The sequence below is a fragment of the Equus caballus genome, chromosome 6 (assembly GCF_041296265.1).
Source record: "Equus caballus isolate H_3958 breed thoroughbred chromosome 6, TB-T2T, whole genome shotgun sequence".
Classification (NCBI taxonomy): domain Eukaryota; kingdom Metazoa; phylum Chordata; class Mammalia; order Perissodactyla; family Equidae; genus Equus; species Equus caballus.
In genome coordinates, this window is record NC_091689.1 from 44,990,714 (window position 1) to 45,017,728 (window position 27,015).

At 51.2% G+C, this 27,015-nt stretch overlaps 1 protein-coding gene and 1 long non-coding RNA gene across 2 annotated transcripts in view; one reads left to right on the forward strand and one right to left on the reverse strand.

The window, feature by feature from the left end:
* The window catches only part of LOC111773899 (uncharacterized), a 29,876-nt gene extending 26,059 nt beyond the window's left edge, over window positions 1–3,817 (reverse strand). The window contains exon 1 of the long non-coding RNA XR_002808604.2: window positions 3,358–3,817. This is a non-coding gene — a long non-coding RNA (uncharacterized lncRNA). The remainder of the gene's footprint in view (window positions 1–3,357) is intronic.
* On the forward strand, window positions 2,077–26,717 carry CCND2 (cyclin D2). Its single transcript, NM_001309189.1, has 5 exons — window positions 2,077–2,562; window positions 4,346–4,561; window positions 7,088–7,247; window positions 16,720–16,868; window positions 26,372–26,717. The coding sequence occupies exons 1-5, from the start codon at window positions 2,368–2,370 to the stop codon at window positions 26,519–26,521; spliced, it is 870 nt and encodes a 289-aa protein (NP_001296118.1). The 5' UTR covers window positions 2,077–2,367; the 3' UTR covers window positions 26,522–26,717.
* The last annotated feature ends 298 nt before the right edge of the window (window positions 26,718–27,015 follow it).

Below are 27,015 nucleotides of genomic sequence, written 5' to 3' on the forward strand. Positions count from 1 at the left end.
CAGGACTGTTTCATTTTGAGTTTGCAACTTGGGTTTTTCAGTGAGCTTTTTTCCTTCCCGAAAGCTAATGGCTTCCACAGCAATTAGACATTTTCCTCGCCCGCCCCCTTCCCTCCCCTTTCTTTACCTACTGTAGATTGGATACTAATTCCTGCGGCTATTGATAAGGTCGGAGGCGCCCGGGCCTCTCCCCAGCCCTCGCCCGCCCCAGTGCCCGCGCTCCCTCCGCCCTCCCTTGGCTTCCTTTTGATGTAGCGGGGAAGGCGTCCTACTAAAAAAAAAAAAAAAAAAAAAAAAAAAAAAAAAAAAAAAAAAGTAATCTGCCCGGTAACAATCAGCGCGCAGTAGCAGGAGCCCCAGAGCTATTGGCTATGCAAATAGAGGGAGGGGAGACGGCGCCCCAAACTCTTACTCACCCTTTTAAAGCGATATCCCCCCCCTTTCCCCCCCACCCACCCACCCCTTCCGCCCCACCCTCGTTTAAAGGGGCTGGCCCCGGGGCCAGAGTTAATCGCTAGCGCCTCTGGTTTATTCACTCTCCGCCTTCTCTATTCCACCTCCCCCCTCCTTTCAGGGAACGGCGTGCACAGCTCACCCAGCCCCCCCCCCACCCCCCCGCCCCTTGCTCTGCACGCCCCGGTTCGGGCCCCCTTTCTCGGTGAAGGAGGCCACCCTCCTTCGGTCGCCCTCGGTGTGTCCAGAGAGCCCCGACCCACACCATGCTCGCTGCACGTGCCAGCTCGGCCAACACGCTGGGGGCGCTGGGCTCACTCGCCTACCTCCCAAAGGGAAATAACACTGGAAGGCAGGGTAGGGGGTGGCGGGAGGAAGGAGGTGAGGAAACGCCACCATATCCCCTGTAAGAGCAGCCTTGACCCGAGGATGCATTTGAGCCATGTCAGAGCCGCCTGCGCAGGCAGCGTCTCCACCGCAATCCCGCTCCAAGGGAGAAAGTCTGGGCTGGCGAGTGAGGCGTGAACCCAGAGGGGTCGGCGAGGATGCAGGCGAAGGACCAAGGGTGGAAGCCTTGGGCCTCCGAGGAAAGGAAGGGGTGGTGTTGCATGCGCAGGGGGAGACAGGGGGAGCCAAACCTAATCCCTCCCTCGCCCCCCTCCCCTCCCCTCCCCTCCCCCCTCCCCCTCCCGGACTATTTCCTAGAAAGCTGTATCAGTGTGGCCACGCTCCGTGCTGACACCTCGGGCGGCTTGTCAGCAGATGCAGGGGCGAGGAAGCGGGTTTTTCCTGCGTGGCCTCTGGCCGCGGAGGAACCGCTGGGAGCCCTGCCCCCTGCCTGCAGCAGCCTGGCCGCGTCTCCCAATGGCGCCCGTAGCGCCCCCAAGAACAGGATGGCTTCTGCTCCAGGGTCACATTCTATCACGTCGGAGAAGCCGCCGCCTCCCTCCTAACACCCACCCCTTCCTCTTCTTCCTCTCCACATACATCTGCGGGGGGTGGGGGGGGCGAACAGGGGGGGACGCTGTTCTGGTCCCTTAAATCGGGCTTTTGAAAAAACTTCGAAAGGATGAGGAACATATGAATTTCAGGGACGTAACCTTTCTCTCTGGGGATGCGAAGTAGCTAATTTCTAAAAATCACCCTCCTTATTTTTCACTCAAGGAGTCTATTTCTAAATCGTCTGAGCCCACCCCGTCTTCAAGTAATCTACCCGTCATTCCTGGATCTTAAATACATGGGCAGGAGTGTTAGGACCAGGTTTGAAGAAGCCGAAGTTGGAGGGTCGTAATTTGGCCTGATACACCTACAGAATGTGAGAAATTAGAAGGAATAAGTAAGAATCGGTGTTTTTTTGGTGGGTTCCCCTAGCCGGGGCCCCTGGCATGCGGGGCTGGATAGAGGGAGAGGGCCTCGGAGAGCTGAGGAGACGGGTGGGGGGAGGCGGGGGACCGCGTTTGAAGTTAGGTCGGGCCAGCTGCTGTTCTCCTTAATAACAAGAGGGGAAAGGAGGGAGGGAGGGAGAGATTGAAAGGAGGAGGGGAGGGACGAGAGGGGAGGGAAGGGGAGGAGGAACCAGAGAGGGGAGCGAGGCGAGAGGGAGGAGAGCTAACTGCCCAGCCAGTTTGCGTCACTGCCTCGCAGAGCAGAGAAGAGCGAGCTGGGGAGAGCGAGACCAGTTTGAAGGGGAGGGCAGGCAGAGTTAGCAGCCCCCGAGGCGCTCTCTCCCACTGCCCATCCCTTTCCTCTCTTCTCCTCCTGCTTCTCTCTCTGCTCTTAACTCTTCCCCGAAAACTCCCTATTTAGCCAAAGGAAGGAGGTAAGGGGAACACTCTCCCCTCCCCCTCCAAAAAAATAAAACAAAACTTTTCCAGTCCGGAGAAAGCAGGGGAACGAGTGGGCACCGGGCTGGCCATGGAGCTGCTGTGCTGCGAGGTGGACCCGGTCCGCAGGGCTGTGCCGGACGCCAACCTGCTCTACGACGACCGCGTTTTGCAGAATTTGCTCACCATCGAGGAGCGCTACCTTCCCCAGTGCTCCTACTTCAAATGCGTGCAGAAGGACATCCAGCCCTATATGCGCAGGATGGTGGCCACCTGGATGCTGGAGGTAGGTCCGCAGACAGACGCTCTGTCTGTCCCCACCCGGATTCTCGCCCCCTCCCACGCAGGGACCCTAAAACTGGAAGAGGGCAGCCTCCGCGCCCGCCGCCCCGCTCCTCTGCGCGAGGTTATCCCGCGCCCTTTGGCGAGACGCGTGGCTTCATTTCTGATCCTTGCAGGATGCAAGATTAACTGGGGGAGGGGGCGAGGAGGGAGGAGGAAAATCTGGGAGAAACAAGGCTGTCCTGGGGCGGGGGTGGGGGAGCATCCCGCGCGCGTGTGCCTGCATGTGGCTGCCTCTTCTTCCCACCCCCATCCCGACCTGTCTTTTGCGAAGCCGCGGCTGCTTTCGGTGCAGTGAAGAAGGGACTAGAAGCGTGAAATCGGGACCCAAGAGTAAAAAAGCAAGCCCCCCAAAAGGCCAGAGCAGATTCGTCCTAGCCTCAGGTCCCCGCATGTGGTCGCGACTCCGCGTTGGCACTTAAGGGGGGAGGGGGAGGGAGGAGGGAGGAGGAGAGAAATGGGGAATTCAGGAGCCCCGGAAGTCATATTGAAGAAACGTGTGTTTTAGGGGAACCCAAAAGAACCACTTCTTTACCCTTGCTCCAAATCTTTGCCGAGCAAGCCGTGTGCCCACGTATGCACAGCTCTGGACCTGCCGTGGTTTCGCCATGTTGCTTTGCAAACTCCGGTTGGAAAGACTGGAAAACGTCGCCCTCTCGCCCTCGCACCCCATTATCCTGGCCACCGCACTTCTAATAGTGCCCTCTCCCCCCACCCCCACCTCACAAAGGTTACTTACGGTTTGGCTTTCCAGTTTCCTCGGTGCGGCGATTTGGGTGGGGTAGGAAGGGGGGAGGAGGTGTGTGTAGGGGGGATATCGGGGCACCCCTAAAGGAGAGGTCAGCGTCCCCCGGCCTCTCTCCGGCGGCCCCCCGATCCTCGTCTTCCCCCAGCTCGTCACCACGTCCCCCAGTTTCTGCCCTTGTGGGCCGCCGCCGGACACTCCCGCCGCGGCGCTCACCCCTCCAAGTTCCCCCTCGGGATCCGAAGCCCCAGGGGTCCAGATACAGACCTTGCCGGCACCCGAAACCTCCGTTTCGGGAAGCCTGCATCCTCTTTGGGGTTTTCACGCCAAAAGGGCTTTTCTAGGGTATTTCCTCGATTTTTAATTATTTTTTGAAACCGTCTCCCCATGCTCAGACTCCAGCCGCCGAGGCTGCGGCGCCCTTCCTCCTCTGCGCCCTCCCCCTCTCTTCCCCACCTCTCCCCACCCACCCCCCCAATAGCGGCGCCTGGGCCGCAGGGACCCCTCGGGAGATTTTTTCCAATTGTCGGGAATGATAGAGCAGGGTCTGGGGATCCGGATGGGACCAAGAAGGGGACCCCCGGAGCTTCCAGAATATTTTTATTGATTTTTTGAAAAGATGACGAAATCCAAAAAAGAGAGTGAGTGAGTGAGACTGAGCGGAGAAGTGAGGAGCCAAAGGCAGCGTCGCGCTGGGCGGCCGCCGCGCGGTTCTTTGACTCCTGGTTTCGGGTCCTGAAGCCGCCTCTCTCTTCATTCAGGCTCCCGGGGAAGACCCGAGCACGGATGGGCTGTTTAGAGTCACCCCAATTTCCTCGTCTTTATTCTTATCACATAGTCTACACCCCTCCCCCCCAAAATTAAATATTTTTTGTTGTTTCCATAGATTATGCTTTTTCTCTCTTTTTTTCTCTTTTCCTTATACTATTCTCTCCCTCCCCCTCCCCCCCCCCCCCCCCCCCCCCCCACTCTCCCATTGTAGGTCTGTGAGGAGCAGAAGTGTGAAGAGGAAGTCTTCCCTTTGGCCATGAATTACCTGGACCGCTTCTTGGCAGGGGTCCCGACTCCTAAGACCCATCTGCAGCTTCTGGGTGCTGTCTGCATGTTCCTAGCCTCCAAGCTCAAGGAGACCATTCCCCTGACGGCAGAAAAGTTGTGCATTTACACCGACAACTCCATCAAGCCTCAGGAGCTGCTGGTAATGACTGTCTCCTTTCTCCCTCCATTCCTGCTCTTCGCTGCCTCCTGGCCTAATGTGCTCTTACCCACTGCTCCCAAAACAGATTCTCAGGATGCAAAATTACCCCACACTGGAATTTTCACACTTAGGGGACGTATCTCATTTAACATTAGACTGTGTGTGTCCCTACTGTGTGCTAGCTGCTGTGCCAAGCACTGAGGCTACATCCGGGACTAAGATCCCCACGGAGATTTGTGGTGTTGGGATTCATTTGCAGTTGTGCGCGTGCGTGTGCACGTGTGCCCGCATGTGTGAGTGTGTGTAAGGGAGGCTTGGAACATAATGACAATATTTTAATTAAATTCCAATTTTTCGATCACTGAATTCTGAGAAAATAGTCTGACTTCTCACATGGTAAGAAGGTCATGGTGTGTCTCCTAAGTACCTGAGTTCAAAGGTGGCGTCTTCCGTATCTAGAACATCTCAAAAGAACCTGCACATAGTAGTTGTTCACTAAATATCAGCTCCTAGACTTCTGAGCAGAGTCAAAGTTTGGCATTTTTTGGAGGGATCTGAGGCCTCGGTTCCTAGCTCCAGTGGGGCTGTGACCGCTATACAACCACGGGGGTCCTGTCTTGACTCTGGGTTTCTGCCAACAAACCTTTCCCCCGTCCCATCTAACTTTTTTTCCCTGCAGCTTCACACTTAAGATGTCCATGTTGCAACAGCCCTGGAATGGTAGAGCGGCTCCGAGGCCCACCTTCAGTGGTCTGCACACCTTTCTCTGCACTGTTTGAAAAAGGGGCCCCCTCTTCCCGCCCCCCGCCCCCTGCTTACTGGCAAGGCCTGCACGAAGTCCACAGGGCTGAGCCTGGCTGCTAGAACTGAGCCCTTTGTGAGAGAGGCCATCCTTTCTGGGGCTGTGCTGCCATCTAGTGGCAGACATGTGCAAGGATAGAATTGCCCAGAATGTAGAGAGGGGCATGAATGACTTCACCTTTGAACCGCTGCCAGATTTCAGCTGCTTCTGGTTTGGTCTGAGAGGCCCCGAAAGGTGCTTTCTTCTGGGAGATCTGCTTCCTTTAATAATGGGACAAGCGGAGTGGTTTATGCTCACATGCCCCCGTGAGGGAGGGCTGGAATTCTAAGCCATCTTTGAAGACCCTGGTTGTTCGGAGTCTGTCGGGTTTTTTACTCACCCTCTGTGAAAAGGCAAAGCAGCCTTTAAAGCTTGTAAAGAAAAAATCGTTAGCACTGGGACTAGTTTATTTTTCTTTTGGTTCATTTATTTCAAGGTGATGGTGGACTGAGGTATACTTCAGAACACTCCAGTTTCTCTGGGACCCCCCCCCAAGCTCATTTCTCTTGCTCCAAATAAACGTGCCTTTTTCCATTACCTGTCTCTCTATCCCAGAGGGTGGGGTCTGGAGGAGTCCTATTTTACAGACGAGAAAGCTGAGGCCACCCCAGACCACACAGCTGGTTCGTGCTGCAGGAGGAGGCTGGGACTCTGGTTGCTGGCTCAGCAAACGAAAGAGAGTCAGGCATCTTGGGGTGCATGGGAGAGCGGGGTACACTGACAGGCGGGTCTCTGCCTCTCCTTCTTTTGATGATGGTTGATCGATAGACCTATTTCCCCTCTGATTGCACACATTTTTAAGGTTTTCTTTTTGGCTTGTTTTCCTGTGAACACAACTCCCCAAAAATACCTCCATGAGGGAGAGAAACAGGTTTTTCACTAGGTGGGCTGTGGGGAGAGGCCCCCAGAGGACAGGGTTGTATTGTCCCAGCATTTGGACTGAGGGATTTCATGACCTGGGACAAGCACCTTCACCTTGCCCTGAATCACCTCCAGCTGCAAAGTGAGGTTACTAATGATGATCTCGATCCTTCAATCGTGATGACAGGCCTGTGCAACATCTAGGTGGAAGGGTGCTCTCTGGCTGAGTATCGTTTCCCCAAGATTACTGCATTATATGTCGAGGGGGACGTTTTAATAGTAGAGAGGAAAATGGCACTTTTTGGCACCAACTACAAGCAAGCTAATTGGTTGCCAAGGATTTGGGCCAAGGAACCTTATTTTGAGCTTCATCTGTGTGCATCATTTCTCCATGAGGATTAAAAAGCCTATTAATCCAGTGATAGGGACATAGACAATAAATTACTACCAAAGGGCCATAATGACCTTGGCAGTTTCTTATTGTGGGTTTAACCTTCTGGATGGGCGGGCAAAAGCATTGCATGGAAGTCAGGGTTGGGTGGGGGTGGGAGAGCTGGAGAGGAAAAGAAATAGAAGAAAGCAGAATCTTGGCAATTGCCACCTGGGCACTCATTTTTTTCCATGGAGCCTGACATTTGAAGCATAAGAAGAGCTGTCAACAGCAACTTCAAAGCTTTAGGGACACTTTGACAAATGGGTCCACCTTACGATCTAGCAGCGTCCTAATGAGCATCGTTAAAACTGGTCTGTATCCCAACCCCCAGGCCCTGACACCAGGGCAGCCGTCGGGTTTTATACTGTTCTCTTCCTCCCTTCCTTACCAGGAGTGGGAGCTGGTGGTGCTGGGGAAGTTGAAGTGGAACCTGGCAGCCGTCACCCCTCACGACTTCATCGAGCACATCCTCCGCAAGCTGCCCCAGCCGAATGACAAGTTGCCTTTGATCCGCAAGCACGCACAGACCTTCATTGCTCTGTGTGCCACTGGTAGGAGCCGCCTGGAGCCGGGGGAGGCTGGAGCGCCCTTTGGGGAGTGTTCAAGGGGAGGCTGAGCGGGGTGCTAACTTCCTTGGGTTTGAGGGTTTAGGGAAGGGGGTGGTCCCCACTAATCTAGAGTCCAAGGTTTCATTCTTGGGCTGTTTTCTTTTTACTTTATCTGGGCTGGTATATCCTCTTTCTCTGCTGAACTCATAAATGGTTTACGAGGACAGGTGTGGTAAGGGAAAAAAAATTGTACCTGTTAAAATATTCTTTATGATGTCTAAAGTACTCTTTGAAAATTATATATACTGCTCTCTGGTTGTGTTTGAATCTTTAATCTTTTGAGGAAAAGGATGGCTTGGAGATAAGCCCAAGAGGAAATTTGGGGGGTGGGGGGGTGGGAGCAAATATAGGTTAAAGGCACACCGTCGAGATAAATGTGCTGCCTGCCCTGATAAGTGGTAAGGGAGGCCGAAGGAATTCTTTTTACTGTGGGGCATTTATAGCCTTCTAGCTGTTCCTTCCGCAGGCCGGGGGAGTGAACCTGGCTGGCTGGCAGCAAGGACTGGCTTTCTAAGCCCTGGGTTCTGACGCCTTCCCTTCACGTGGGGAGTTTAGACTTGGGTTGTAGCCTTTAACGTACATAGCAGTCTCAAGTGGCTTTTTCATGTTAAAAGCTTTCCACCCGTCATGTTGATCCCACAATTGATACATAGTTTTTATTGGCCCCGTTTGCTTTGCATTTTCCTAATAAACTAAAGACAGTGGTTGATGCTGTCTCGTTAAATTGAACTTGGACAGTTTCTACCGTTGTTTTCTTGGTAGTGGCTGTGGTAGAGACCCTGGAACCTTAATCGTTCAGGGGAGAGAGGTCAGGAGTTCGTATTTTCACAATCAGAATTAAGTAACGAACCCACCCTCTGGGCAGACCTTTTGCCCCCCGGGGGGCGTGGGGAGGAGTTCAGCTCAAGTTTGCCAGGAGTGCTTGAGTTGCGTAGGTGGGCTCAGGGGTTAACTGTTTTCAGTACCTTGTTACATGTTATTCAGGAGTATGTACAGATGATCATATAATATGCAATACTGTATATGCTCTGTGTTCACAGTCAAAAGGTCAGGCTTTCCTCCTTATCACTGGGTGACCTTGGACAGGCTGCTTAACCTCTCTGAACCTCAGCTGCTTTATCTGCAAAACATGCCTGTTGATACATGATCCTACAGCCTTTTTTTTTTTTTTTTTTTTTTTTTATTTTATTTTTTCCTTTTTCTCCCCAAAGCCCCCCGGTACATAGTTGTGTATTCTTCGTTGTGGGTTCTTCTAGTTGTGGCATGTGGGACGCTGCCTCAGCGTGGTCTGATGAGCAGTGCCATGTCCGCGCCCAGGATTCGAACTGACGAAACACTGGGCCGCCTGCAGCGGAGCGCGCGAACTTAACCACTCGGCCACGGGGCCAGCCCCATGATCCTACAGCCTTTTGAGGGTGATTGGCAAATGAAAATTAGAAAGAGTTGATGTGCCAGGAAGTACTTTGTAGACTAAGGACTGTGCAGGACGACGTGCCTGGGTACTGACTGTGAAAATGCTGCCATTTCCGATGTTAACTGTTCCAACTAAGATGGATATGATGACCTTTCCAGCTGCCCTCATCCGATTCCGGCAGGACCTCTCACTTTGCCTTCGCTGGCTCGAATGTCGGATTCCAAGCCACCTACGGTTGATTCCAGGGCACAGGTTTCCTCTCGCTGTTTTCTTTAGTCCCGCCCTTCCAGATCCAGCCAGGACTTCACGGCTTGCGGCTTGCGTCTGTGCCCTGTGCCCCTTTGTGGGAGAGTTAGCTGCCTGTCCTGCAGCCCTGGGACCATTCTTCAGAGCCTGCATAGATCCTTGCTTGCTGCCTTTTAGACAGTAGCCATTCTTCTGCTTCCTCCCTTCTTCTGCTGTCTGGCCTGGGCCTTAGAGGTCAGTCCCTCATTGACTCGTCATTTTATCTCCCAGGCCCGGCTGTCCCTTTCCTCCCTGTTGTCATGATTCACTCTGGGGGAGGGGTCAACCAGTCTTTTTTCTCTGGCCCTAGGACAGCTGACCCCCTGACCTGCAGCTCCGCCATTGCCCAGCTGTTGATGGCCAGAGTTCTGCTTCAACCTTGTCTCTTGACTGACAGATCTTTTGGGGTCTGTCTGCCCGTTCCTCCTCTCTGATCTCTGAGCGGGGTAGAGATGGTGGGTGAACATACCAGGCACAGGCAGGTCCCCAGATTCGGTAAAGGTCCATTTTCTAAAATTGAGAATCCCATCCCCCACTCCTGGCCTCCTTGCCTAGATCCTTGGGGTGGCAGCCAACTTTGGGGCCAGAATAGGGAGCCTGGGATTCGAGGACTGACGACAGAGGTCTGAGGGGAGGCAGAGGAAGTCGCGGATACTGCCTTTGGGAGCCTTGAACTAGCTTTGGGCAGGGGGTGGGGAAAGATGGGAGGAAGAGCATCTCCAACCAAAGGAAAACCACGCACCAAGTGCTGAGCTCAGCCGGGGACCAGTCAGAGCAGAGCAAGGCTCTCAGAAGCTTCCTCGGTCTAGAAAGGACGGGCCTGTCTTGCAAGGCATTTCTTTCCTGATCTGCCCTTGAGTTTGGGTGGGTGACTGAGTCGCATAGCATCCCCACTGTGTGGCGGTTATGGCAGTCAGCCTGACAGCGTGAAGGCCAAGGGCTGTTTTTCTTGGAGGAAATGCCTTCCAGTTAGATGAGATTCCACACTCTGGGGCCAGAGTGTGACGCATGGGTGAGGGCTGTCTGGCAGGTAGCAGGGGCAAGGTAACTGGAGGACCAGAGGTAGGTGATCCGGAGACACTCCAGCCTGTTCCTTAAAGCCTCATGCCTCTCTCCTTTCCCCCCAATTCTGGATATTCTGTCCTGGAGCTGAAGAAGCACCTGCAGCTGGGGTCTTGGAGGCCCACGGTGGGTCCAGAGGAGAAAGTAGCCAGCCCTCAGGCTGTGTGGCTAGTTTATGGGGAAAGCTGGTTGTGAAAGAGCTGGCAGTCGTTCTGCCGTCTGCATGGAGAGTGTATGTGTGTGTGAAAGGGGAAGAGAGTGCAGGAGAGCACAGAGGGGCTGCAGGAAGGGGAGTGGAGTGTCAGTCTTCCCGTAAGGGGCCCGAGGGTGAGATGGTGTTGAGACGCAGAGGTGCCCTCCTTCCCTTCCTGGCTCAGTCCAAAATGGCTTCTGGGAGCGAGACTGCCTCCATCTGCCTGGCGTCCTTCTCCGGGCCGGTCCTGGTCACTGGAGGCCTTTGGGTGAGGTCGAGACCTTTATAACTGCCAGCCCCTGGTACACCCTTTCCTAGAGGTTTTGATGCCCAGGAAGCAGAACTGAGTCTTAGCGTCCCCTGGTTGTAGCCCTGATGGTGGAGCCTCCAGGTCTCTGATGAGGGAAGAAGACCATTGGAGATGACTCAGGATCGCGCTCTGGCCTTGGGAGATTCTTGACGCATGATATCATGCTCAACAGATGATTCCAGTTAGTCTAGAAGAGCCGGTGGCATTGAGTTTGAACTCGGTGCGGGGGTGGGGGAGGAGGTGCTCATCCTCCCTACCCAGGGCACCCCACATCTCCCTCTGTTTGCCCAGGAGCCCCACTTCAAGATGCCATGCTTAGCTCTTGTGCCACGCGCATGAGGACCAGGCTCACCACCCCGGGGCCTGGGTCCCAGTGCTGATGACAACCCACGTGCTCTCTGAGTCCTCCTGGCTTTGCCTTAAGATGTCTCCTGACTTTTCATCCCCAGGCTATAGCAAGACGGTGGTGGCCCAGAGAGGGTGGATGACTTGGCCCTTGATCCAGAAAGGGAGGTTGGCCTTGGTGGTTGTCAGGAAGGAAGAATTGAAACTGCCTTTCCATCTGTGAGCCCCTGAGCTGCCTCAACAGCTGAGAGGTCATGGGGCTGAGGGGAAGTGGTATGTTGAACCGGGAGTCTCAGTTCTTCTGTGAGTGCGCCCTGTGGGGACAGGCAGTGAGAGGAGGGCTGTCTCACTTCCTGTCTAGCTATAGATGAATGAGGAGCAGGCTGTTTCCATTCTCCAGCCGTCTCCCTCCCCTCCCCTTCCCCCTCGGCCTTTGGAGTGAAGTTGGCATCAGCTTGTTGTGGCAGTCCTGCCCCACAAGGACAGGGCGTGCTGGACCTATTCTGGGGGTGGCAGATGACATGTGTGCTGCTCACGTCATTTGCTGGCCAATGAGCGCCCAGGGTTCTGGCCTTTTAAACTTCCACCTGACTGCAGGTTGGTGGGAGGAGAGGGGAAATGCCTGGCTGGGGCTTCCCTGGGTCTCTTCAGCCTCGGAACAAGTGCCTCTCGCCCCCTAGTGGTGAGCAGAAGCACAGCAGCCGCTCTTGCACTCAAGGCCCCGCCGCTGCAGCCAAAACAAGCAGGGCTGAGCTGCCTGCCCCACCCGGTAATCCATGGTTTTTCAACCCATTTAGATCAGAACTCTTCAGAGAAATCTTACCAAGGTGCCAAGTTGGGAGCACTTCTCACTGCCCTTTCCCAAATTAAGGGGTCCAGCGGGGCCCCGAGGAGCTCCTCTGGCATCCTGGGAGGTTAGCAGCTTGTACGTGCTGGGGGCCATGGCTGGGACCGGGACTGTCTCTGACTCCTGAGCCAGGGCTCTTTCTTGCACTTCTGATTGGAAAGGCGACCTTGTCTTCCTTGGTGGGGTGTGGGAGGTGACCTGGAGGAGCTAGTCACCTTCTGGTAAGTTATACAGAACATTGGATCCAGAGTCCAAAAGCCTCGATCTTAACTCCAGGCCCAGCATTAGACACTAGACAAGTTACTTAACCTCTCAAGAGTTCATTGATTCACCTGTCAAAGAAAGGGTTTTGAAATAGATGAATTCGGAGTTGTTTGGATTAATACCTTGCCATCACTACCCCATGGATGGGCCCACAGCATTTGAGCCGCCCGTGCTTGTCTGCAGAGCTGGGATCACCCTAGCATCTGCCCCTTGTCTCCACATCCTCACCAGGAGGAGGAGGAGGCCATGCAGAGGCTTCCAGCATGTGGGCGTTGTCCTTGCCTTTGGGTGAGAGACAGCTGATGACTGTGGGGTGCACTGGGAAGACGGGTGCCAACTTCTGTCTTTCCTTCATTGCATGTTTGTGAGCTCTTTCATTCTCCTGTGGCCCCTGGCTTCTGCTCCTGACAAACCAGCAGAAGGCTTTGGGGACTTGATGAGGTCGTTTCTGGGACACCTACATGACTGATAGTGCAGAATTCTCCAGGCATCAGAGCCCTCATTCTTCCTGGCCTTGGTGTGCTTGGCCTGCTCTCAGCATCTGCCTGCAGTCTGCGGATGCTGGGCACCTTTCTCCTCGCCCCTGCAGATGCTGAACAGAATCTCCCACAGTCAGAATTGCCCATCCCCATCCCACAGGAAGTTCCAGTGGTGAGAACGGGTGGTGATGACGATGACGGTGGTGGCGGCGGCTGACATTTATTGCTTAGCATGAGCCAGGCACTGTACTTTTACATGGATTATTTTAGTCATCCTCAGAACAACCCTATGAGGTGGGTATCATTATCCTTATTTGCAGGTGAGAAAATGGAAGCTCAGAGAGCTCAGGTAACTTGCCCATCTTCACACAGCTGGTAGAGGGACATCAGCCTGTGTCCTCCACATTCTGATTCTTGGAGCTTCTTAACTCTGCTGTCTAAATCCTTCCTGTCTCCTTGGAGAGTCCTCCGCGGTCTCCAATGCTCCTGTCCACTTGAGCACCTCCTTTCTTTGAGAGGTTTCTTTGGAAGTTATCCATGTTGTATGTACCTAGCCATTTAGAATGCACCGTGCTGTATTACTGTGTTTGTGTATCTTGGGGGGAGTCATCCATGCTGCCCAGAACAGGGAGGAACATGTTGTGAGAACTGGGTCAGAACGGGTCACTGGTCAGTTAACTGCCTGTCACCTTGCTGCAGGAGAAGGAGGGATCTCAGGAAGTCACAAATGTCTCATCCTTCCAGGTGGGCAACTGAGGGTGGAGATAGATCCCCACCCCAGGGTGTGCCTTCTGCACCAAGATATGGCTTGTTGGCCTTTTTGACCAAGAGATGTAGAGATTTAAGAGGTTTTTACTTGGTTTTTATTTGCTAAAATAAAATATTACAAGAGAATTTTACAAACGTTCATATTTCCCCCCCAGTGGTAGAAAATTTTACAAACATTTGCTTTGTATCCTCTCAGTTCATCCGTACGCATGTGTGTTTGTATTCATATATTTCTGGAAGATCATAACCTTGATCATAGCACATGTGCATGAAGTTTTGATTCTTCTGCCGCCTCCTCTCAAGTGGATATCGTGAGTGGTTCTCAGTATGGTTACACAGCCAAAGTTTAAGGTTTCCAGGAATGGCTGAATGGGTTGGGTGGAAATTTCCACGGGTGACTGTAGAAGTTGACTAAATAGAACTAGTACAAGGACACGACCCTTCAGATGTTTCGTTCTGGTGTTTTTGTCTCTGCTGTTTCCCCTACCCACAGAGAGGGGGTGTCCCTGCGAGTGGGCCTGGGGCAGCCCCTGATGCCATGCAGAACTAGCACTGCTCTGAGGGGGGTAGATGCCTTGTGACTTTGCTGGCGGGGGGAAGCTGTGCTGTGTTCTGTTGTCTCGTTCTTGTTCTTTTCCTTGGGATTCATTCTTAGTACAGAACCTTGAGTAAAAGCAAATTAGACCTGGAAGGCATCTGGGAGATTAGCCACTCTGCTGTCTTCTGACTTTTTGACTTCAACCATGAAGGAAGAAATACATTTTATAACACAAACTCACGATACATGTCAAACTGATACAAAAGTTTCTCAAAACAGTGTTTACCCTTACTACATGCATTACTTACTGATACTTTCTATCCTATTCTGTTCAGTTAAACAACAAATATGGTGGTCATGACCCACAAATGAACTTCATGACCCATTAATGAGTTGCAGCTGGAAGTTTGAAAAACACTGATCTAACTTGACCCCTTATTAGATAAATGGGATTCTGGGGCTCAGAGGGCGGAAGTGACTTGCCCACGGTCCCACAGTGTGGACCCGGCTTTAGTGCTAATGTTGTCTCCTGTCTGACTAACCCAGAGGAGCTGGGCAGTTGCTCAGGGAGCTAGAGAAGACACTGGTTTGCTGCTGTATGGGCGGCAGAGGAACGGCACAGTGGCTGGCCCAGCTTCCAGCAGCTCTCTCTCTTGCCACCGGAGCACTCTGCCTGGTCTGTGCCACTCTGAGCTGCCGAGAAGCAGCCATGTTCATGCACACCGTGCTCCCCAATTCTGGGGGCAGGGGACAGTGTCTCCAGGGGAACTCCCCACAGCAGTTTCCTAGCAAAGCAAGAAGGGAGGTGGAGTCCTTCTGGGCAACTCTAGCACCTGCTGTACCCCAGGACTGCCCATATAAACTCTCTGGCTTCCAGAAGTTAATTAATTTGCTAAAAATAGGAGTTGGTTTTGCATGCAGCAGAACAACAAAGATAGGCATGTGTGAGGTGTGCTTCCTGGTCCAAGGCCTTGGGCAGAGATGCCCTTCCCTGCCAGATGCTCCCACCCAGTGCCTCTGGGCCCAGGGCCATGGGCTGGCTGCCTCATCTGCATTATGAGTGTCACAGGGGAAAGCTAACGAGGTTATTGGGCAGAGAAACAGTCTCCTGTGACCCCATGTGGAAGAGACCTCCAGCAGAGCAGGAGGCAGAGAGGCTGGCTTTGTCACCAGCCAAGGGGATAGATAAGGCACTGGAGGAGTCAGTGGAGAGCAGGTTTTGGGTGGAACGCCACAATATATGTCCCTCAAGAGGTAGAAATGTGAGTGAGCTAAGGGAAGGAAGTCCAGGAGAAAGCTGGCCAGACGGCCAGGCCCGCTCTGTTCGTGGGTCTTGGCGGAGGCGGGAGGGAGGGCGTGTGCATGGTCTGGGGTCCCGCAGTGTTTCTAAGACCACCACCAACTTGATGCTGGATGGTGACATCACTAATATGGGTGCTTGCATGGGTGCATTGTTACAAGAGGAAGAAGGAGAAATATTAAGTTGACTGTTTTTCTAGATTCAGCCTAATATTTATGCTGAAATGTGGAACATGACCCATGTCTTCCCTCTGAACCCTCCCTTCTGACCCCCTCCCACTCTACGTACAGCAAACTCAATGGAGTATGCTAAAACTAGAGAGAGCGTGCTGTGGAAGATGGGCTCCCCTCCAAGACCGTTAATAGGATGAGTGATGAAACGACAGCCTCTTTAACGTACAGCACAGGGCAGGGGAGAGGGCAGTTCAGACCCTCAGAAGTCTCAGGTTTCTCACCCACAACGTGAGGGTAATAATTGTGTGTACCTTACATGGTTGACGTGCAGCTGAAACGGGACATAACGTGTAAGGTACTGTGTGTTGCTTGGTGGTAGCTGTCAGCGGCACTAACAGGAGTAAGGTGTAGGTTTCCTTCTCTTGTGTTGATGGATGGAGCAGTGGCTGATCTTGGTCACCAGCCCCTTTTGGGGAGCGCTCAGAGGAAATTGAGGGTTTGGTCTCCCAAGCTGAGCTCTCTAGTGCTAGGAGCATCCTCTTGGAGAAATGGAAGTGGAGGGGGTTTGAGCCCCTCAAATTTCTTCTCATTTTGCACTTCTCTCTAGCAAACCACTTTTTTTTTTCCCAGCAAGAAAATGGAATTTTTAGGTCCAAGAGTCATAAAATCTAAACCAGCTTATCCATCTGGTTATGGTGCAATGGTTAATCTTGGGTGCGTGATTAAATTCCCCTTCTCTCTCCTAATGTCCTGAGGTCCTTGGCATTGGGCTAGAAGTTGGGAATTGTGTGAAGCTCGGCTCCCACCATCTCGTTCCCTCTGTTGCTGCTTCTCTCACTTCATTTCCTTTTTTAAATAAAATCGTCTTGTTTGGGGCTACATTAGTCCTTGATTCCTGTCCAGAGAATGTGGCAAAATTACATCAGGATTACTGTTCTTCATAAAATTTTACCTCCTCCTTCCCACATCTAGAACCCTTGGTTTGTCCCACTTATGTGGCACGTGGGCTGTCTCATCTGTATTGGTCTCAGGCCTCCTTGCTCTGCTCCTGCCGTCACCCCCAGAGGAGACCGTGTCTCACTCACCTTCCTCCCAACCAGGGCCGAGAATAGTCCCTTGCACACACTCGCCCCTCACAGGATTGTGGGGCTGAGAGTTGGGGACCCTGAGTCCTCTGTGAATTCACTGTGCGCACTCAGATAAACTCTGCCTTCCCTGCCGCAGTCTCCTCCTTTCAAATCGAACCACCTCAGTGAGGTGGCAAATAAATAAATGGTGTCTTGGGAAGGAAAGAGTCAAGAGAGGATGCGTCTGTAGGGTAAGGGGTCACTTGTACAGCTGACCTGCCACCATCCTATTTCTGAGTGTCTTCAGGCTGGGGAGCTCCTGGAGCCAGATTCTTGCTGTGCCCTGACCTTCTGCCTCTTGTTCTCACAGACTTTAAGTTCGCCATGTACCCGCCATCGATGATCGCAACTGGAAGTGTGGGAGCTGCCATCTGTGGGCTCCAGCAGGATGAGGATGTGAGCTCGCTGACTGGTGATGCCCTGGTAGACCTGCTGGCCAAGATCACCAACACAGACGTGGTAGGTGGCAGCCATCATCTTGGTTAGGACCAGACGTCTCTTTTGTCAGCTCAGGGAAAGAGACAGTTGGTTTGACGATGATGTGTCAGAGGTATATTTTTTTTGTGGTTGGTTTCCGTTTTCTAAGATCAACATCCAAGGGAGTACAAAACTCAGGTGTGGCCTTCTTGTAAGGTTTCAAAAACCTGTGCACCATCTCATAGAGCAAAGAACTTAGCGAGTAGATACAGAGGGAAGGGAGGGCTCTTTCCTAGTTTTCCTTTATGGCCTGGGCTTCCCAATGGGTCTGAAGTGTTGCTTAATTTCCATTTATGTCCACGTTGTCAGGCTGCCTCTCCTCCACAGTGTGGAGCTTTTGTGTCTGCTCACACACGCTGAGGCTGGAAAGCACAGAGAGAAGGGACAGCTAGAGCCAGGATCAGCTGCACTGAACGGAGTGGAGATGCAAGAAGCGCCCCACCACGAGAGTGGTGCCCACCCTTGACGAACCTCTCAGCCCCGCCCGTCTCTCACTTCCCTTTTGTTCAGTGTGGTAATGGATTCAAAAGCGCTCTTAAAAGAATACAGTGCCCAATGAATTCAAGGAACTATTATTAGCTATAGATTTTTCCCCTGTGTGTGCCCTGTGGACAGCCCACAGGCTGTAATTCTGGTTGGCAGAATCTGAAGCTCCTTAGAAGAAGAAAGGTTTTGAGACAGACCAGGGTTAAGTGAGGCTCTGAGTCAGCTGGTTGGAAGTTGCAAACCTCGGAAGGTTAGAGCCAGGGTGGTTCTGAGAGGTCAGAAGCAGTTCCTTTAGTTTCTGCTGGAGTGCAGAGGGCAGAGGTCACAGGCCTGGGGGAGGGGAGGGCAGCAGCGGAGCTGGGGCTAGAACCTGGAAGCTCTGACGCCTGCCCTGGGAACTTTGCACTCCACCCTTGCAGCAGCTCCTGGAATCTTTTTGTCTGAAAAAGGCCTTCGGTTTAAAGGCGACTGAGAGAGGGGTGACAGCTCGGAGGCCTTCCCGCGAGTCACCATGGAAGGGCCCAAGAATGCAGGGGAACTTCGTGATGACTCCCTTGGGACGTGCCTGGGGGATTCGGAACACCCCGCGGTGGGAATATATTGAGTTAAGGGATGATGTGGTTCACAGGCCTGGCTGATGCCTCCACCAGGGACACTGAGCAGAAGGTCAAACGTCGAGAGCCTGAGGCTGCAGTTTGCTGGCTTTCTCATCCACCCGCCTCTGTCTTGCCTTGGCATTTATTACCATCTCAGGGAAATGGCTCAGGGAGGTGTTGAAGGGCGTGAGGAAACAAACGTGGGTCCTCCTCTGAAACAGTTCTCAGATATGCTTTTAAAATGCTGGCTCCAACACATAGGCTTTTTAAATGTGGTTTCCAAAATCCGGATTGAAAAGACCCCTCCCGTGCAGCTTCACGTGAAGAATGCCTTCTGAATCCTCTAGAGACAAATCTTGGACAGAACTTAACATTTATAGAAATGTTACGCTTCCTTCCTTTTCTGAATATCTCCTATTAAGGCTGCCTTGCAAAAAGGACTCCCAACCAGCTTCAGACAAGCCCTTCCTCGACCCCCAGAGACAAAAATGTCAGTGACAAGAGTTTGACCCCCAGGCATTGTAACCTCTTTCAGATATTTATAGACCTGCTCTGATTGGCTGATTGCCCCACCCGGTCTCCAGCCTTCTTCCTTATCTCTTTGTCTCCCTTTATTGGTTTCAGATGGACAGAGCTCACTCCTGGGGTGCCACTGAGGCTCTTGGGCTATGCTTTGCTTTTCAGGACTGCAATCCAGTCTCTCATTTCATCCCGGAGAAACTGCTGGCCCTTTCCAGATACTATGTAGCCAGTCTGTTCAAGTCAGCTGTCAGACTGAGTTGAATGGATACAAAACCAGCTTAGAGGTCTCCTCCAATAAATAAATCCCAGCTATTAACCTGGAGATGCAGGCATGTGCCTCATTCTCACCAGTGGACCCAGGGTTAAACATTTTAATATTAAAACCCACGCATGAACATAGTAGAATATAAAATTCATACCACTGTTTCAGATAACATCTTGAGACCTCAGTAAATTCCAAGCTTACCTCTGCTCCCCAGAGGCTGGTTCACTCTCTCCCTGGGAGCGTTCTTAGTGGAAAGGCTTGCGCAGCAGCGGGCTGGGCTTTCTGTGTGTGCCTAACTTCCAAGTGCTGAGCCTGCCCCCATCCACCAGCCTGTGTGTGCTGAAGAGCTGAAGCCCAGAGTGAAGGCATATGAAAGGACTAGAATTTGGAAGGCGTTAGCATTTGGAGGGAGGTGAGTTTTGCTTCCTGAGCTCTGTTTACCATTTCGTGAGTCAAGAAGTGGTGTATTGCAAGCACTCCCTCTCCATTCGTTTCTGCAAGTATTTATTAAAGGCCCACTTGTTGCAGACTATTGCATGATGAGCAAGCCATAATAGATGAGCCAGTCATGGAGCCAAGGCATGGCAGAAGTTGGGGTGGGTGGCTGGTGCGTGGGAAGTGAAAGATGAGGCTCCTGCCTTCAAGGAACCTAGCAATGCTAGGGAGTATCAAGAGTAAAGCGTGTAACACCCTAGCAAATGAAGATCGTAAATGAACAGGTACCAGAAAATGTGTTAGATCTATAAATGCAGTAGGAAATCACCTCAGAGGGAGGAGCTCACCAGGCCTGATGTAAAAACACAGGCCTCCCGGCAGAGTAAACTTGGTGATAGAAAATATCCTTGGAATGGAGAAACAAAATGTGGTATGTACATGCAAGGAAACACTGTTCAACCTGGCTGATACACGCTACAACGTGGGTGAGCCATGGAAACATGCTCAGTGAAATAAGCCAGGCACAAAAAGACAAATATTATATAATTCCACGTAGACAAGGTACCTAGAATAATCAAATTCGTGGAGAAAGAAAGTGGAATAGAGGTTACCAGGGCCCAGGCTGTGAGGGAAATGGGGGAGTTAGTGTTTAGTGGGGATGCAGTTTCAGTTTGGGAGGATGAAAAAGTTCTGGAGATGAAGAGTAGTGATGGTTGCACAACAATGTGAATGTACTTAATGTTGCTGTATGCTTAAAAATGATTAAGATGGTAAATTTTATGTTATGTATATTTTGCCACAATAAAAAAAGTACATATGTACACACACACACACACACACACAGACACGGACCGCATTTTGTCCCCCTGGCTCTAATGCACTAACACATAGGAATCAGGAAGAGCTGACGTTTCACCCTAGGATCCCTGCCGTTCTGTGCTTGCCCGGGCACCTTGTTGTTTGTGACCTCTGCAAGCTTACAGTGTTCTCTGCCCATGGATTGGCAAGGATCAGATTGTTGAAGGAGGGTTTCACCCTGATTCCTTTGAAACGCCAGACGAGTCTCTTGGGCTCGTTGGCCAGCGGCAGATAGCTTTGATAGGAGGGACCCATGCAGCTCTAAGAAAGCTGGTCTTTGTTGCTTCCTCTCGTTGCCAAAATAAACCGGAACGCTTCATTCCAAAGAGAAAGCTGAGTGAGAAGCCTGACAGTTTTACAGGGAATGAAAGTCTCAGAGGGTGGTATATTTTAAGTACTTTTTCCTTCCACTCGTAAGTGTTGCTAAAAACAGACACCAGCCAGAGAAGCAGTTCTGGCTTTTAGGGGAACTTCTACCGGGGCTTCCGTTGCCAAGGGTAAGTTTGAGAGGGGGATCGACTGTCCCGGTTCCCCAGTGAACCTCTCCCTGCTGAATCGGGGTTCCTCTTCCGTCCCCGGGCACTCTGCTCACGCTGTGTGCCAGCGTTTATCTCACTGTTCACTTGTCTATAGAACCTCTTGAACAACACCCAAGTTTTACTCAGCTCTTTATCCCGAGCCCCTGGCAGAGCCACTGGGGAATGATGCTGAAGAGGGAGGGAGGGAGAAGGACAGAACGGAGGACAAAGGGTGGCAGATGGGGTTCGAGTGTTTTTCTCATTCTCTGCTCTCCCCGTGTCTGTTGGAAAGGTATTTCTTCACATAAATTATATGTCAGGGTCTTCTGAGTTTTACCTGATTTTATCTTAGAACAAGTCGCTTCATTTTCACGTGACACAGTTTTGCTAAATAATTCACTAAGGAAAAAGTAGAATTGAGGCTCACAAGCCATGAAGATGTTGTGAAGTTTCTGGAAGCTGTTGAACAGAACAGACAGAAGCTCTAGTCACATGGCCATTATATTTATCCTTTTCTACCTAGGTTACGTCTAAAGTCTCTCATATTCTAAAATATTGCCCAGAGAAGATGCCAGGATCTTCTTGCTTAGGGTTGTCCTGGCATGCTATGATCCTGGTTGTCTGAGCTATTATCAAACATTTAGTGGTGCCGTGGAAGAAGCCTGGATGTTGACCACCTGTTCTCTGTGGGAGATGCTGTTCCCCAGCCGTGTGTCTTGGTCCTTCTTAGCTAGAAACACCAGTCCTCTCACACACACCTTGTTCTAGAGCCCCCTGTATCACTGAGACCATCCTTGGTGAACTTTTCAGGGCCTGTGGTCGAGAACCTTGTGAAGAGTTGCCGGGAGGGGAGCTGGGGGTGGGGCGGTGGAGGGGATAGAATTGGAGCTGGTGCTTCCCTCTCCTGCCTTATTTTTCCTGCGGGCCTCATTTGGTATGCAAGGAAATCGGCCAAACAGCCTGTGAAGAAAGGCAGAATGAGATAGTTTCCTAAGTTGTCTCTGCCTGAGTTGGCCGGGGTCCGGGGCTCATTCAGCCCTTTGTCCCCGTGTTGAGTGCAGTGCGTGTGTGGTGACAATGGAGTGATGCAGATACACTGGGGGCTAATGGGAGGAGTTCCGTCAGCCCATTCATGGGGGCCGAGGAGGGTGCAGGGCGCAGAGCTCGAGCCAGCGAGCAGAGGAAGTCGGAGGCCCGTGTAACAAGCCGGAGATCACAAACACTGCTGTCAGGGCTCCGAGGCTGGGGGCGCGCAGAGGAGGGGCCTATCATCATCGAAGTTGGAGGCTTGCCCGACCTCCAGCGCTGTGGAGTGCCACCTGTCCAGGCTGACAGACGAGCATTATGGCTCTCCTTTTAATCAGCTTAATTTGGGGCATCTTAACACAATGGCTGGTGCTTTGGGAGGCTGCCGGAAAGCAGAGGTCCCAGAGCCGCTGCACTTTACATGCACGTAGCATCTTTTCATTGGAGGCTCTGTCGGGTTTTTTCCGGCCACTTGGGCTGTGTCTCCCTTTCTTGGAGATTCTCTGCCCTGTATGTCTTTACTTAGAGCTGGGAAGAAGCAGAAGTTCATAGGGAAAAGAGTTCTGAAATTGAAGGCTTGCCCTTCTAAGGGCAGGCTTAGCTTCTAACTAGATGTAGCTGGGGGACGAGCCAGGCTTCAGTTCAGTCCTCTAGCTGTAAAATGAGAGCATCTGGCTGTTTGATTGATCTCCAAAAGCCCTTTGGACCCCCAAATTCTCACATTCTGTAATTATCCGTGTGTGTCGTCTTATAATTCTGCCCTTTGGGAATACTGTAACTCCACTCTTCTCCAGCCTTGCCTCCTTTTCGCTTCAGGCTCTTCAACGTGCCTCCCTTCCATTTCCTTCTCTCCTGGCCTCCTGGCACAAGCAGCCTTGCGGATTTGAGGCAGGGCTCTTCTTTCCCGCAGGTCACCGCCTCCCCACCCCAGTCCCAGGCACCCTGCTGCCCTGCTCCTTGGGAGACTGGGAGCTCCTTGGGCAAGAATGGGGCCGTGTGGAGTTGGCGTGTCTGATTGAAGGTAATGGCACCACCACACGTTCTTCTCTTCCTTCACTTTCCACCAGCTCACAGGAAATTCGCATGCTCGTTGCAAGTCCAAGAAGGGTTCCTACGGTGCTAAATGAGGGTATCAAAATGCAGATAGTGAGCTCTCTCTCAAGGAAGGGGGATGCTGATTTCTTTCTCGCCACCATCTCAGAGTAGAATGTTCAACATTGTGAATACAAGACAGGGTCTTCCCCTTAAGGAGTTTTTCATCCAGCTAAGAACGAGAGATCTACACAGTTGAAAATTGAGCTGGTAATAGCCAAGTTGTGAACAAGTGGAACGTGAAGGAGGGTTAGGCAGAGAGCTTTCCAGGAATGGGGGACATGGTTTACCACAGAGAGGTTTAGCTTCCTGCTGTGTCACAGATGAATCTAGAAGAGAGCAGGGAATGGGGTTCAGGGTCCTTCATTTCTGGGGTAACTGCTGTAGTCATCATTTTTCCCTTCAAGTAAGAGGTATCAAAGATCAAGAGCTGGCCATAGTAATAATTTAGATTGAAGTTAAAATGGGGCTGAAGAAAGGAAAGAGAGTATATGTTTTATATGAAATCTTCCTTCATTTTATTCAGAAAAGCCTATACATGTGTTCTTGGCTGGAAATTACATAAATGTGACACTTGATACATGTGATATCTTGAAGTCCCATGGCTCTGAAAGTCCAGTAGAAGTGACTGGCAAATGTCCCAGCCCTCAGAACTGTCCCGTTAAGAGCTCAGGCTGCTAGAAGGGGAGGCCGAATACCAGCAACAGTAGGAACATTGACGACTCCAAAGGGAAGACCCTGCATGGCCTGAAAGCAAGTTCTTTAGCTATCTGGAGCCCCTGTCTCCTCATTTGAAGGACTATCCATCTCAGGGATGCTGGTGAGCTAACGTAGCGATGATCATGGCGTCCTGAGCTGCTCCTGTTACTGAGGTGGAAAGTGTGCTGACCCAGATTACCTCTCTGTGGGGCCAAATTAGAGCCTCTGAAGGAGAGCCAGACAGGATTGGCCAGGAGGCTCTGGGTTTCTTATTGGGGGGCATTGGCTTCCACACGAACTTCGTATCAGCAAGTCTTCACCAAGTTGCTGTGCCACGTGAAGCTTTCTTTAAAAAGCCCTCATTGCTGGCACCTAAGAGGCATTTGTTTTTTAATTTAATTTAATGGTTCAGGGCTATCATCTGTCTGTACACAAAACACATATCTATCGTCCCTCAGTCAGCTGAGAATCCTGCCATCCTCTTTAGATAGCAGAAGCTCTTTCGTGCTGTATGCTCTGGTAGGATTTGCCTTCCACGGAGACAAGCATACAGTTACTATCTCTATGCTACGGAGGGGCTCTGATTCATTCCCCCTGCCTCCTAGAAAAAAATTTTAAACATATCTTCAAGAGCTCCTCAAGGACCTCTGTAGTGGGGGACCTCACACAGGAGCTGCCTGGATTCAGCTCATTAGTACCTGCAAGAAAAAAAAGAAAGAGGAAAATAATATTCACGTAAACTCTGTGGCTCAGCATTCCTCAGTAAGGGGTGCACGGGAGGAAAGGAAGGTGCTTGAGACGTGAGACCCGTTGCTGTGCTCCTGCGTCTCCGCTCCTGCTCACTTCTGGGGGTGGGGGCATCTTAGGAAGATTCCAGAGTTTGAAGATGGTTTTATGCTGCCAACATGGCCCCTAAGAACAAGTCGGCTCCTTCAGATGGTGCTCCAATGGAGAACGAGCTGTCTATTTCAGCTTTGAAAGGAAAACTGACAGAGTTGGACTCACTGTCGGTCTCTTAATGGAGGACCTTCTCAAGAGTAGTTTGGACGATAGGCATTTTTTGCCAGTAGCTTTGGCTTTTTAAGATTGACTTTTGTAGATTATAAGGCTTTAAAGTTTTTAGATATCTTCTGCTGAAATGCAAGTGCCCTTAGAAGCATATGCCTTCATCCTTCACCACCTAAGCGCCTTCGGGAAGTGGTGAGTGAGCTAGGAGCACAGCTGCTGCAGGCTGGGCCCCAGAGGAGGAGCATGGGAAAGACCAGGGCAAGGGGCCAGGCAAGGCCATAGGTTTCTAATCACAGGTTCAGGGGGTCAGACAGGGTGGAGGCCGTGAGCAGTAGATGCCACGGAAAAGGTTGAGAGATGTCCGTGGTTTGCCAGTCCCCGACTCCTCAGCTTGTTTAGGGTGGCACACAGGCCTCTGTGGCAGGGTCTGTCTTGTTCGACACTCAATCCCTGGTGCCAGACACACAGTGGCCCCTTCACCAATCTGGACCAAATGCTAATCTGTACCCCATTTTAAAGAAATCTAAAGAATTCTTTCAGATTCCAGGACTGATTTATTGCTGTTCACGATAAATGGTTATCATTTATTGAACTTAGCACTTTGTATATGTGGCCTCAGTGGATCGTCACTCTGTGACCACTTTGTTATCCTCATTTCACAAGTGAGGAAAGTGACAGAGAAGTTCAGTAACGTAGCTGCTGCCCGCAAGTGTGGCGGGTGACTAGCAAGTGCCACCTTCCCTCTCTTCCTTCTGACACTCCAGGTGAGATTTCATCTCTGCCCTTAGCACTCAGGCTGCTCTTGTCCCTAATTTTAATTTTCACAAAAAGCTGTAGTTGGAAGTTTGAAACGGTCGACAGATAGGAAGGGAAAATTTGGGGCAATGGAAACTTGGTTCCTCAGTCGTTAACTCCACCTTTATTTTAGATCTTCGGAAAATAAAGATAATGCTTTTGTGCTTGGCAAACATTAACTTCTGGGCAGTGAAAATTGCACAGTGGAACAGACAAGAGGGAAGCATATATTAAACTGTGGGAAGACCCAGGCAGGATCCATCTAACAGATTTCCCATATGTATATGCCGGTAAGGGAGTGCAGAAAGGCGGCCTTGCAGAGGAGAGAGGCTGGGAAGTATCTACTAGGAGCAGTTTCTTGAGCTCACACACCACTTGCTAGTCTGAACCATCATCCCTTTCTCGTGACACCACGAATTGCCATGGCATCCAACTAACAGAAGCTTCTGCCTGGGGCAAACACGCTCCAAATTTTCCCTACCAAATATAGACTAATATCAAAGCAATGCTGCAAATTCTTGCGTATTCCCAAACTGGACAGCTCAAGTGTCCAGAATTTTGTAAACATTCTGTGTTGTATTTTTATCAGAGTTGAGGGAGTGGCAAATAAGCAGAAAAACAGATTTTTTTTCGTTTTAAGCGCTTAATGCAGTTTCTGTGAAGGTTAGTACCGTTCAATCCATCCTCTTCCTTCTTATCTATTCCTCACATCCTACATTTGTCTGGTCCTGGAGCACTGTCTGTAGTCCTGGCTGTCCTCTTTTCTCTGTCTCCTCCCAACTTCCCCAAGCAGAAAGCATCTGGTTGGCCCTTTGTTCACCAGGTGCTCCATGTCCATAAATGGCTCCTCATCTAGGCCAGCGCTTCTCAGAGTCTCACGTGCATCCCAATCACCCGGGCTTCTGCTAACATGCAGGTTCTGATTAGATTGATCTGGAGTGGGCTGAGAGTCTGCGGTTCTAACAAGCTCCCAGGTGATGCTGATGCTGCCAGCCCACGGACCCCACCTGGAGGAGTGAGGTTCCATGGCACTGCACGAACACATCTCCTTCACTTCATAGTTATTTCTGCTGGAAAACTAGCACGGAATTATGCAAGGCTTGAATTGTGTATGTTTTCTTCATGAAATGCTCTGTGCACTGTTGATCTCGCTAACAGCTCTGGTCTGGACCATTCTCCTTGTAGGATTGCCTCAAAGCCTGCCAGGAGCAGATTGAGGTGGTGCTGCTCAACAGTCTGCAGCAGTTCCGTCAGGACCAGGGGGATGGATCCAAGTCGGAGGATGAACTGGACCAAGCCAGCACCCCTACAGACGTGCGGGATATTGACCTGTGAGGATGTCAGTCGGGCCGAACGGGAGAGACATGTTCAAATCTTCTCTCTCCTTCTCTCTGATTGTGTTTTGTTCTTTATGTTTTAGGATGAAACTTAAAAAAAAAAAAAAAAAATTCTGCCCCCGCCTAGATCGTATTGAAAGATCTTTTAGAAGTGAGAGAAAACGGTCCTATAAAAATGGAATAATTAAAAGCATTTGGTGCCTATTTCAAGTACAACAGAAGGGAATCCCTTGTATATGCGAACAGTTATTGTTTGATTATGTTAAAAGTAATAGTAAAACGCTTACAGGAAAACCTGCAGAGTAGCTAGAGAAAATGTACGCCTGCAACATGGGAACAAATTAGAGGAGGCTTTTTTTTTCATGTTATGAACTAGCACATATACACCCCTTTTAGTATAATTTCAAAGAAGTGCATATGCCACTTATGGCATGATTAGATTGCAAAGCAATGAACTCAAGAAGGAATTAGAAATAAGGAGGGACGTGATGG

Bases quoted from the DNA above. Each gene is read 5' to 3' on its own strand.
- CCND2 (NM_001309189.1), top strand. From the start codon at position 2,368: ATGGAGCTGCTGTGCTGCGAGGTGGACCCGGTCCGCAGGGCTGTGCCG. The intron at 2,563-4,345 runs GTAGGTCCGCAG...CTCCCATTGTAG, and splicing joins TGGCCACCTGGATGCTGGAG to GTCTGTGAGGAGCAGAAGTG. The intron at 4,562-7,087 runs GTAATGACTGTC...CTTCCTTACCAG, and splicing joins TCAAGCCTCAGGAGCTGCTG to GAGTGGGAGCTGGTGGTGCT.